Source organism: Aspergillus aculeatus (genome assembly GCF_001890905.1).
Source record: "Aspergillus aculeatus ATCC 16872 unplaced genomic scaffold ASPACscaffold_3, whole genome shotgun sequence".
Lineage (NCBI taxonomy): Eukaryota > Fungi > Ascomycota > Eurotiomycetes > Eurotiales > Aspergillaceae > Aspergillus > Aspergillus aculeatus.
The window spans coordinates 69455-82211 of NW_017962978.1; the positions used below are offsets into that span (position 1 = coordinate 69455).

The 12757-nt window shown below is 53.7% G+C and overlaps 3 protein-coding genes across 3 annotated transcripts; 2 read left to right on the forward strand and 1 right to left on the reverse strand.

Moving 5' to 3' along the window:
• Positions 1-1032: 1032 nt before the first annotated feature.
• Positions 1033-2520, forward strand: ASPACDRAFT_50158 (pepsin-like aspartic protease; the record flags this gene model as incomplete). Its single annotated transcript, XM_020202322.1, has 3 exons — positions 1033-1209; positions 1301-1607; positions 1670-2520. The coding sequence occupies 3 exons, from the start codon at positions 1033-1035 to the stop codon at positions 2518-2520; spliced, it is 1335 nt and encodes a 444-aa protein (XP_020058939.1).
• Positions 2521-4421: 1901 nt separating this feature from the next.
• ASPACDRAFT_50159 (cytochrome P450) lies at positions 4422-6121 on the forward strand (the record flags this gene model as incomplete). The annotated part of the gene is made up of 4 exons (XM_020202323.1): positions 4422-4493; positions 4561-5673; positions 5731-5897; positions 5959-6121. 4 exons carry the CDS (start codon positions 4422-4424, stop codon positions 6119-6121), a joined length of 1515 nt encoding a protein of 504 aa, XP_020058940.1.
• A 2999-nt stretch (positions 6122-9120) lies between these two features.
• ASPACDRAFT_24473 (4-hydroxybenzoate octaprenyltransferase) lies at positions 9121-10164 on the reverse strand (the record flags this gene model as incomplete). Its single annotated transcript, XM_020199270.1, has 1 exon — positions 9121-10164. One exon carries the CDS (start codon positions 10162-10164, stop codon positions 9121-9123), a length of 1044 nt encoding a protein of 347 aa, XP_020058941.1.
• Between the last annotated feature and the right edge of the window lie 2593 nt (positions 10165-12757).

The window sequence follows — 12757 nt, forward strand, 5'->3', positions numbered from 1 at the left end:
CTGCGAGTAATCGGGAGGACGTATGTCAGTCTGATACCAGAGATGATGCTATCCCGGAAGCCCATCACAGCACGTGACCTTACCTCGCCCTCGCACACGCGCGGGAACCACGTCAGATTTCGCCCTCGGGCTGTCTGAACTATAATTCGTCATAGCGTATTGATATGCTTCGCATTGGTGACGATTTCCTTTTTTTTTTCTCTTTGTGTCGAGTAGACTAATCATTGTGGAGGTCAACAATCAGTATTCAATATCATTTATACTGGAGATGAAGGGTTTTGTTCTAGATATAGGAATGGCAAATTCGACATCGATGAACATCACCGGTCTCGTTTGATGTGAGTAATAATGGCACTCTCAGTGTTGTCTATGCCAGGCCAGGTCAGATATCGCTGGCCGGTTCTCAAGCCAGCTGGACAAAACCTTGCTTGATGCTCTCTACAGTACCTCGTGATCTTGAAATGAGATGTGTACGGAGTTGAAGGGCGAAGTTCGGTGTTTAGCGGTCGGGGCGACGATTGGCTGGATCCTATGCGAAGTTCACGAGTTCCATCGACGTGAATGGCTGATTAGCTGGATGAAAGCCAAGCCTTGCATGGCGCAGGATGGGCTGGCGGTGGCTGAGCACCCTTCTGCCTCAGGCAATAAAGAGAATGGCGGAAATTAAGTTTCCCGCGAAGGCCGAAGCAGGCTAGCAGGGCTAGAGGCCGAGACAGCCGAAAGCAGAACCCTCCCAGTTGGGTTGGCGGCAAAGCCACAGCCGCGTCATCGTCAATCCCCAAATCGCATCTGCCTAACCCCAAACCACCCAAAACCACCCGCCCTACTTCCGAGGGGGCCGCGTGGCTCCTGCGAAAAACTGAAGAAGATTCATCAGATTCATCAAGCGGGTTAATCGGAAGCCATTGAAGTGGACCATGGTGGCAGGCAACCATGACGCCATGCTAAATTTCGTCGCAGTATAATTACCCTCCAGCCCCCTCCCTTCGACGCACTGCTACCGCCCTTAAAGCTGTCCGTCCCATCCCCATTATGAAGAATCTCGCCCTCCTGTTCTCGCTGGCCGGCGGCTTAATCCAGCCCATTTCGGCGCTTACCCTGCACGAACGCAGTCAACCGGCGACTCTACAATATAATGTGCAGCGGAGACACAACGCGATCCGATCTTCACACAAACGAGCCACTGTTGATGTCGACATCGGCAATAATGTACGTTGTGCGCCCTCTTCACCTCCCCCTTGTTGCTTTGCCGCCTACTTTCTCTGGGTTGAAGAAAATGACTGACAAAAGGATTGAATAGGAGGTAGACTACATCATTAGCCTGGAGCTGGGCACCCCCGGACAAAACGTCAGCGTCATCATCGATACCGGAAGTAGCGATCTCTGGGTCAACGCGGCGGGTACTGGATCCGACAGCTCCAACAACTCCTACGGCACTTATGACTCCTCGGCCTCCTCAACATACTCCCTGGTCAATGAAGATTTCGTGATTCAATACGTGGATGGGAGCGAAGCCGCGGGCGACTATGTGAATGATACTGTCAAGTTAGGAAACGTCACCTTGACGAACTTCCAGTTCGGCGTCGCTACCAACAGCACCAGCAGTCGTAAGTCTAACCCCTGTCGATCTCCATTGCCTGCCCCCAGGCATGACTGACCTGAAATCTAGAGGGAGTTCTAGGTATCGGATACGCCAGCGGAGAGACCTCTGCTCAATTTGGAGGCGGAGTATATGCCAATCTCCCCAAAGCGCTGGCCGACCAGGGCTTCATCAACTCCGCCGCATACAGTCTCTGGCTCGATGACTTGGACGCCAAAGAAGGCACCATCTTATTCGGAGGAGTCAACACCGCCAAGTACACCGGCAGCTTACACACCCTGCCGATTGAGAAAATCAACGGCGTCTACGACACCCTGGCCGTCAGCCTCAACGGGGTGCACGTCACAGGCACCAAGAGCACCAGCGTCAACAACACCGCCTTCCCCGTGGTTGGGGTTCTCGACAGCGGCACCTCGCTGACCTACCTCCCCTCCGCCGCCGCCCAGGATCTGATCAGCGCCGTGGGCGCCGAGTACGTCGCGCGGGCCGGCTACGCGATCGTCGACTGCGACGTCGCGGACCAAGACTACGACGTTGTCTTCGAGTTTTCGGGTTTCAACCTCTCCGTGCCTGTGGGCGACCTGCTCCTGGATGCGGGCTCCTATTGCGTCTTCGGCATCGTGCCCCAGGACTCAGACTCCGACGACGGAGAGTTCGTGCTCGGCGATACCTTCCTGCGCAGTGCGTACGTGGTTTATGATTTGGAGAACAACGAAGTCGCCATTGCGAAGACAAACACCGACCCTGGCGATGACCACATCCTCGAGATCGGCACGGGCTCCTCGGCCATCCCCAACGCGACCGGCGTCACCTCATCCTCCGATAGCGATTCGAAGGAGAGTCGCGCAACATCGCTGCGGATGGACGTCTCTTCGCTTTGTGCGGCAATTGTCGTTGGAGTTATGTTACTCGCCTCGTAGAGCTGTATAACCTCGCCTATTACAGCTGCCTTCCTCGTGCCAAATACTCGGACTAGTTCTCGTTCCGAATGAGCATTCGCCAAGCATTCGCCACTCCAGGTAATACCAGCCGCACGAACAGAGCCCGGAGCCGTTCCGCTTAGATTGCTGAAAATCCAGCTTCTGGAAGCCCCGCTAGTCACTCTACGAACACACCCAACAATCCCATTCGAGCAGTGGAGAGATGAGGCAAATCAAAGAAGGCCTCACACTTTGCTCATAATGATGACCACGGCTCACGAAATTGACTCCGTCGGGAGTCGGGGAGACCAATTGTCTCTAGATGCTGGCTAGCTTGTGAAGGCCTGACCCTTCTCAAAGTCACGAACCACCGACCAGCACCTTGCGCAAACCCTTCGAATGGGGCGAGTCAAATGTGCGCGAGCACCGTGTCCGACCAGCACATCCCGCCACAAGATGAACATCTTCTTCCCATCTTACACTAGTATCGTCAGGTGTCAAGAGCCTGATCGATCCCAATATCTCAACGTCTACTTGATTGAAGATATCTTCAAGCCTTTTCATCATAGCTTCGAGTTTTGGAAGTGATTTGCTTATATTCTCGATCTTTTCTTATTGAGATCTCTGTTATTCATGCTTTTTTTGTTCAGGTTAGACCAAAGTCATCTGGACCAGGAGTTGCGTCTCAAATATTAGACTTGTACACAGAGCCAATTTTAGACCTTTCTGATCTGATAGAATATCTCACAGTAATCCGTAAGCACGTTGGTGATTGACTCGCCGCTAGGTGACGTTGCCAAGGATTGATCGCGATCGGGGTGAAGCTTATCGCTACCATCGTATCACATGCGCAACATACCAGCTCCTGTCCTACTAGTGACACTTAGCCTCAGCAAAGAATCAAGAAGTTGGGCCATGAGACTTTAGCAAAGACTGTCATGTTCTTTTTTTGTATAGTTGTCTTAGCGTGCTTGGAATTGAATGTTCCCTTGATTCTTTCATGGACAGTTTGTGTACAGCCACTGTAGGTAAGTCTTGGGCTAGTACACGCTTATCAAATTCTTGTGCAGAAATCTACATAAGGGAGGATCGCCTGAGACCATTCTCGTGCATGTCTTAATAATTTCCAGAATCAACCTGATGTGGTTGATTCAAGTATACATTTGTCTACACGAGCATGTTAACAGCCCCTTCATTCTTGAGTTTGCTATTCAGATCTAGTAGCAACAAAAAACTTTCAAAGACAGCGCCATGGTGTTATCACATTCAGCCCTGCCAAGTAAAAGGTTGAGTTGCTTAATCAGTCCTTTTCCAAGGTATTCCTCCTCGGTGTCAGGGTGAAGGGGATGAGCGAAGGTAAACAGCGGGCCGTACGGGTACGGGGAACTCGGCCGCAACCCCGCCCGCTGATCCACAGCAGCCCCACTCGTGGTACACTCCTGTAGCCATCTCAAGAAAATCATACACTGGGTATTATATCGCACAACATGTTGATCTTTTCCAGTCGAAGTACTTGCACGCAGCTCACCAATTGTGTGAGGCAGTTTAGCCGCTGTTTGACAGCCTGTCACCTTTCGCAAACGGGGATCGACAGTCTGTGCGGCTGCACAAGTGATTAATCCCCCATGCACGGTGAAGGCTTTTGATCCCACCGAGTGCTAGGGGTTTCATTTAGAACACAGTCAACTAGACGATTCTGGGCTCTAGTCCGCCATGGTACAGGACTTGGACCAGGGTATGTGACACCATTGTCTAAGCGAGGGCGGGCAGGTGCGGGGTTCTTATGATGGAGACTGATATAAAATTGGATGGATGCGCTGGGACAATTACTCAGTATTTGCTCTCAAAAGACCGTTATCGCAACTTAATCCCTGACATTGAGTGTGTGAGATTCTTGCAAAATGGGTGTTATCCAGAGATTCCCCGCCGGGCCTTTGTCGGAGGTACCCGTCTTAGGGCTACTCATTGTACTCGTAAGTTTTCACATCCCTCAGCAGCAATACTACCTACCCCTTGCTAATCAGCCCTAAACCCCCCCAGGTATCCACGCCTTTGATCGGCATTGTTCTCTACAACGTGTTCTTCCACCCGCTAGCCAGATACCCCGGCCCCAGGTCCATGGCCGCCACCCGGATCCCGTACCTACTAATGACACTCCGCGGTCGACCCCCGCAGGAGATGAACACACTGCACAAGCGATACGGGCACGTAGTCCGCGTCGCGCCCAACGAGCTCTCCTTCACCAGCAGTGATGCCTGGAAGCCCATCTACGGCACGCGCCCGGGCCACGGCCAGAAGCCGAAAGACCGTCACGCGTACCCGCCCACCGCCAACAACGTCCCCAGCATCGACCAGTCCAACGACGCCGACCACAGTCGCTTCCGCCGCCTCCTCTCGCACGCTTTCTCCGGCAGCGCCCTCCGCGGCCAGGAACCCATCATCCGGGGCTACGTCGATCTGCTCATGCAGCGGCTGCACGAGCACGCCCAAAATGACCAAGCCCCGCTGGACATGGTAGCCTGGTACAACTTCTGCACCTTCGACATCATTGGCGACCTGGCCTTCGGCGAGCCCTTCGACTGCCTCCGCAACGCGGCCTACCACGACTGGGTGCTGCTGATCTTCAGCTCCGTCAAGGTGGCCTCGTACCTCAACGTCGCGCGCCGGCTGCCGGGCACGCAGTACCTCATGCGCGCGATCACCCCCAGACGGGTCCTCCAGCAGCAGAGGTGGCACGTGCAGCTGACGGCCCAGAAGGTGCAGGCCCGGCTGGGCAAGACCAACGAGCGTCCGGATTTCTTCGCCAATATCCTCAAGCACCAGGGCAAGACGGAAAAGGGGATCAGTGTTCCCGAGATGATCACCAACGCAAGTACCCTCATCATCGCCGGGTCGGAAACAACCGCGACCTTGCTGTCCGGCGTGACTTTCCTGCTGTTGAAGAATCCCCGCGTGATGCACAAGCTCCAGCAGGAGGTTCGATCCGCCTTTGCGACAGAGGAGGAGATTACGCTGGACTCCGTCAATCGTCTCGATTACTGTCTGGCGGTACTGACGGAGGGGTTGCGCCTGTTTCCGCCGGTGGGGGTGGGGCTGCCTCGCGTGGTGGATCCGCAGGGCGATGTCATATCTGGGGGGTGGGTCCCGGGAGGGGTTCGTGTACACCAGTGCATATCATGTTGCCGTGAGGATCAAACTTAACTGTCCCAGACGAGTGTCTCCATCCCGCACTACGCCGCATACCGGTCTCCGGCCAACTTCACCGACCCGGATGCATTCGTCCCCGAGCGCCACCTCGACGACCCGCGCTACGCTACCGACAACCGGGACGTGCTGCAGCCGTTCAGCTTTGGGCCACGGAACTGCATTGGCCGCAAGTATGTGTCCCCACCGATTGCCTGTTTGCTGCTGACATTTTTGACACGGTGGTTGTCTCAGCTTGGCATATGTCGAGATGCGCATCATCCTGGCCCGCATGATCTTCGATTTCGACATGGAACTAGAGGATACGGAGTCGGATTGGTTGGACCAGGAATGTCATCTGTTGTGGGATAAGTCTGCGTTGATGGTGAGGCTCAAGCCGAGGGGTCCGGTGCTGTGAGCTGGGCATTGTTCTTTGCTCGAAGCGTGGAGTGGGTTTGGGACACGAGACGATGCAGGCGGTGTGAACCCCGGACCGGGCGTGAGATTGCGGTTTGCTGTAGCATCCTGGGAGCATTTTTATCGATGAGACGAGTCGAGAGGGTCTCAAGATGGTAAGAATGAACGAACAGAGAGAGGGCGTTTCCGTAGGGCCGTCAGCACACAAGTGTTAGTGAAGTTGTGAGCCAAGCTTGTATAGAGCAGATCCGCACGGCTACTGCTCCCCACGAGAGCATATAGCTTCATCCGGACTAATATTGAGGATGTCACTTGTCTCGCGATCCACTAGATCGGTTTGCATGACAGAGAAAGAGAGGCAACGATGAATGTTTGTCCGTGGCTCGGTGCAGATAGGCTTCGTTCAAAATCGTCCGCTGGGATTTCAGTGCAGTGCAGGGATGTGACGGTCCACAAGCACAGGTGAGATGCTCACTCGGTGTGATATGAGGGAACAGCTGATCTCCTTTTTTGCCGGCGAGAAGCAGGTAGCTGTAGATCGCGGGTGAGTTTGAGAAAGATTGCTGATCAAGATCTCTTATATTCGGGGGTAGGGTCAATTGGTTCACTATCCTTACCGGTCTTCAGACCGACTCTCGTACCCCTATGTCATGACTTATTTATCGTGACGTAAACAAGGCACGGATATTATTTGTATGTTATCGGCCAGCGACAAGATCCTCATGTCCCTTTCAAAGTGAAGACTACTTACTTTACTTATTTTCAGCCATGGTTGAGCCGTTCAACCGCCGAAAGCAGGGTCCATCCCAAAACATGACACACCGCAACGTTTGCATCTAGATTCAGCAGCACACGTTGAGGTGGAAGAGTGAGGGGGCTCAGGAAGAGACTGGCAAGATCTTGATGAGGGCCTTCTTGCCAAGTGGTTTCGTACGGGAGTACCCGGTCGGGCTGCTAGTGCCGAGCCCTACCGCGGGCCCCCGGGTCCGGTGCCTGCATTAGGTAGCCAGTCCCGAGCGATCCCTGCCATTGTTGGCATGTTCGCACGGCAGCCCTCAAGACCTTGCCCCGTCTCGCGTCAGTGCTCTCGGAGAAGTACATCGACACTCTTCGCAACGGACCGACCAACGACGTCCCCGTCATCACCGGCAACATAAAGGACGAGTCCGGGGAGGCCACCAGCACAGACTACACGGTGGTGCAGTATGAGAACTACACCTCGGTGAAGTACGGCGACCTCTACGGCCGCTACATCAAGCTGTACCCGGACACGAAGGGCACGCAGGACGAGTTCTGGAACGCGGCGGCGCAGGAAGCCTCGCTGATCGGCTCGTGTGCTTACGCCACCGAGTGGTATAAGGCGGCTTCCTCCTCGTTCTACACCTGTTACTGGACCCATGCGCCCCCCGGCCAGGACCAGGGTGTCTTCCACCAGTCCGAGATCATGTACGCCCTCGACGCGCTGTATGCCAACACGGATCGGTACCCCTTCAACGCCACCGACTACGCCATCCAGGAGAAGATGTCCGCCTACTGGGCCGACTTCGCCAAGACCCTTAACCCAAACTTCGGCGGCTCGTACACTGGCGGCCTCCGTCCCAACAGCGCCAACGGCACCCAGGTCGTCATGGAGTTGGGCGATGTGTTCGAGAACATGCCTATTGCGCACCCGGCGCAGCTGTCCTTGTTTAGGAGTGGTTTCATCCGCAGATTCCTTACTAGGAGGATTGGACTTAGGGGGCTGATGGGATGAATTGACGTTGAGGGTGGGGCGGTTCTATCTCTCGTTCTCAGTGGTTTGCGTCGTAGCTTGGTGCTGAGACTCTATGTATATTCAACACTCTAACTGTCCACACTCGTTTGACTTGGCCTAGGTTGTTTTGCGATGTATCTATTCTTGCGCTGGTAGTGGTTTGTTGTCCTACTGTTCACCAGTAAAATACACCTGTAGATTAGCGGCAATTTGAGGCTTCAGAGATGGATTGGACCGTGTCCGTATGATCCTTAGTAGTTCTTGGTTGTTGTTACTAGCTAGGTTCTCCGCATGTAAACAAGAGGTGAAGGCCTTTAAATCACGTACTTAGAAAAGCCGACATAGACAATACCACTTCTGCTCTTGAGAAGCATGTGCTTATGCAGATACAAGCGGATTACGCTGGTCGACCAGATGGCGTTGCATATAAGTATCCATATCCGGGATAAGACAGACTGTAATACTTGATAGCTGTCACGCACCATTGTCAACAAGATTAATGAAAGGCATGGCATAGAGTCATTGGATTAGATGTACTGTCTTGGGGAACGTACAGGCGAGGAGATAGGGTAGCTCAAATCACATGACTCGTCAAAGGCCGCTGTGGCGGCTTGGGGGAGAGTTTGCAAGTTTGTAGGCCCTTTGCTTCTCCACAAAGACAAGACCTAAACAAAGGAATTTCGTGTCTAGATCTACGAAGTAGACCGCATGATCTTGGTCGAGCGGGGGAAGAATTGGCATTGCAAGGAAAATGGGTTCAACCCATAACCTATATTGTGAACTAAGCCCGACAGGGCAGGGGCTAAGATGTGCCCAGGTGGGCGTGATGAAAGGATCTCCTTCTAGCGCGGGCGCTGTCACATTAGCCCGACAGGGAAGATAATCCTTCTTGAGACAAAGAATCGAACAGCAATCAAACATTCGCGCTTATTGACACTCTGGCGTGATGGCCGTACGTGGGGATCGCTGAGCACTGCTGCTTTTGTATGATTTCTACTCCGAATGAAGGATCAAACCTCGAACCAAATGACGACAGTTGAGAGTCCAGAGTTTTCTTAGGTCCATTTCAGAAAGGCTCAGGGCAGTAAATTATCATATTCTAGCTAGCACGTACTCTATCCAATCTAAACCATATATAATCTTTCAACCATGGACCCAGAGGGGGGAGGATATAGCCCATACACCACAGCTGCAACGCTCGGGTGTTCAGGGATGAGACTTGATCTCAAAGGAAATCATACATCACATCACTTCAACAAATACTCTCCAGTCAATCCAGAAAGCAGAATAATCCCCACAATAGCCGTTCCCTTCCCAAACCACCAAGCACAGCTCGCCGCCTTGCTCAAATCAACCACAACGAGCATAGTAGCCAACGCAAGCGCCTCACCTCCACACGACGCCACGAAGTACACCAAGGAGAACCGGCTCTGAACGCCCGTGAACACCAAGAGCCCGATCTGCGCGGCCGCCAGCACGGCAAGCACCGGCTTCGTGTGATCGCCCAGACGAACAGCCAGCGAGCGCACGCCCGCCTTGATATCGTCCGCGCGATCCTGGTGTGCATAGACAGTATCGAAGATGACGGTCCAGAGGCCCGAGGCCACACACAGGCTGAGCGACGCGGCCGCCAGCCGGGAATCCGCACCCCCCTCGCCCTGCAGCAAGGCGAAGGGCGACACGGGGAACAGATCAAGCCCCAGCAGGGCGGCCGAAAAGGGGATCGCCGCCGCAAAGCCTACGCCAAGGATCATCTGCGGCATGTCGGTCACCCGCTTCCCCAGCGGGTAGACGCTGAGGATCAGCGTGGTCAGGCTCGCGTAGAGCGGGACGGCGGTCAACCCCGCGGCTTGCTGTAGCGGGCACCGCAGGGCCATCCCGGCCAGGAGGGCGACCTGGGCCGCGGCGAAGAGGTTGGCCTGTGTGGTGGAGACCGCCCCGCGCGCAATGGGCCGCCAGCGGGTCCGCGCGACCTGGCGGTCGAACTCCTGGTCGAAGTTGTCGTTCACGGTGCAGACGGCCCCGCGCAGGATGATCACCCACACGATTTGGTAGATCGCTGCTTCTACTAGGGCACGGAGGGATACGGAAGGCAGGATTGCCGCGGCAAAGCTCATCCCGATCAGGTAGTGCCAGTAGAAGGCGAAGAAGCCGGCTGGGCGGTCCAGACGCATCAGTTCAGCGTAGGGCACCCAGCTGGCTGGCATGAGACTGAAGATGCCAGTGGAGGGAGGCTGGTATTGAGATTGTCCAGTAGAGGTTTGGGCTTGGCCCTTTGTGGTTGGCGCCATTTTGAGAAGTCTAACAAGGCAAGGAGATTCTGGGATATAAAGTTGAGTTGATATTACTGATGATGCTCTGTCCGACTCACCGCGGGCTTCGAAGACTCTTTTTATAGACCGTCATTCTCCCAATTAGCCACTTTGTCCTGACAAACATTCTCGTCAGCCCAAGCTGATATGACACTCAGTGCTTGTCGTGGTGCATTTTCCGTTCTGGATTAGCCAGCCGTTAGCCACGATATATCGTCAACCAACCGATTTACAGGGTCCATATTGCGATGCGCCTTGCAAGTCTTGGCCGTCGAATTGCAGACGTTGTTGATTTGTTGTGGGCGCGCCAATCTCGTATTCTGAGATCGTGCGCAGGAAAGGGTAAGGTGTGATACTCGAATGATATTTATTTGCCGACTTGCATGAACGGGTAGTCGTGGATGGTTGATAAGCCTGCAGCCTTGGCCCTCGTTTTGCTCCCCCTCTTCGACAATCCTTCGGATCCTTTAGGCTGCACAAGAGTTAGGGCCCTGGTCATGCTCTGCCGACAGGATTAGTCAGGTTCTTCACCGCCCTAGCCCGTGAGGGCAGATAGCCCTGATTTGGGACCCTGGTGGTCAGCATCAGTGAAAGAAAGGAGTTCTTTTGTCGGCGTGTCTCTAAGGTGTGGGCAGTATATTCCTATCTTGATCGCTGCAATGCAGTAGTTCTATCCGATGAGGTCGGGACTAATCCTGGAAGGATTTTCGTGTCGGTTTCACCTGATGTGGTTCGCAATTGTGTGAGTGCCGTGCCCGTGGTATTCAGTCGCCTCCCAAAGGGGAAAGGGCTCAGATCGCTTGTTCCCGTCCCGCAGCCAGGCTGTCGCATTCATAATGCTGATATAGCAACTGGTAAGTCGAGTTACCCGCCTCCTGGAAGTCGATGGAAGCCAGACTGGCACAACTTGCCACTATTCACAGTTGTCCTTCCAGTGGCAAATTTACCAGTGCATTGTTGTATCCAGGTTTACTGCAGGCATCTACTGGGTTGCGTTTCAAGAGCATTCTAACCTGCTGTCCGCGATCAAAGAGGGTCATATATATATTGTGAAGCATGTGCGTACATATCTACATTCGCTTGTTGATTCTATTCGCCATACTTTTTCCCGAATATCAACGAAACATTGTGTCAATCTCAAGCCTCGATACTACACCGCATTCAGCAGCTGAAATCTTTGGTTGTGGTCGGACTGAGGCGTTTGACCACAGTGAGGGAGATTGGTGGCGGACTGCTCAGGTGCGCATTTACATTAACGGTGTTACCGTCCTCCCATTTTCTGAGCTAGTAAAGAGGGACTCGATCTCGACTAAGCCTCTGATAAGACAAAGAGAAAGACCAATAAGAAGGAATGATCCGAGGAGGAGGTGAAATAAGGCTTCGGGGGCTTTTTCTTTTCAAACTAAAACACATCGCGATCGTTCCTTGGATCCCTAATAGCGGCATTCTCCAGGCTAGTATCGTTGAAAGGGTCCGTGGGAGCGGGGGTTGCTGGGAGCCGCTCCCCGATCTCCGACTCTCAGACCAGATAGACTATTCGAAAGGGTTTGGATAATTTTGCGGTATCGGCGAAGAGGGAAGCTAAATCCCACAAAATGCAATTCATCCGTATCCGATCACCACATTATACTTCTCGAGATCAGATCGTGCTTTCCCGAGTATCGACATCGATTCTCGCGATACCATCAAAGAACGATGACTACGAGTGAAGTCATTCAGTCAGAGTCAGCGTACTAAGTCAGTGCCACACATGACAAAAGAAGATAGAGACATACCTTCCCCTGTATGCAGAGATTGTACACGAGTCGGGTTTTCCGGCCTGTGAACTTCGGATTGATAGTGGGGAGATCGCCCACTGCATCGGATGCGATAGTCGATTACGTCGTCGCCCGGGATGGTCTTTCTTTCCCTTCTCATTGCGGGTATTTTGACGGTAACCTGTGGACAGAATTACGGAAAGACGATAGCGAACGAAGCTAGGGCGCAAGCGGTCACTACTATAGTAGTTCTCAACCTTGGGACCCCGTCGAGACTAAGGACTCGTAGTAGACGCGAGGCAGCATTTCGTCAGTTGGGTATTGGATGAGGTCACAGATGATGTCTGTGGCCCGTCGTGGGGTCCCTCTCATGCTCCATCAGGATCGTCCATCTGCCAGGCGTTGATGGTATGCAAGCTGAAGAACGCCGGACTGGAGAAGGCGGCCACCACCCCGCGCCGCCCTTCTGATCGACGACGTACCAGCGCCTGGGTGTCTCAGGGTCGAAACGCATGGCGTCGAGCAGGTTGTGTTCCCACAGAACTTTGACGCCCCCGGCCACGAACAGCGCCGGTCAGATACACAGGATTACATAGTCCCGGCTCAGGAAGAAGGAGTGCAGGTAGGCGGCTTGCACGCCGCGTCCGGTGATGGCCAGAATTTCGGTCTTGCCGGTGGCGGTTGACGTCTGGAATACGCAGCACGGAAACCCTAACATGTCACCTGGCAAGCAGCTCCAGCTTAATGCTTTTATAGTACAGTACCACCCCTCCAAGGCAAAATATATGACAATATATGACAAGCTTACCTTGCTT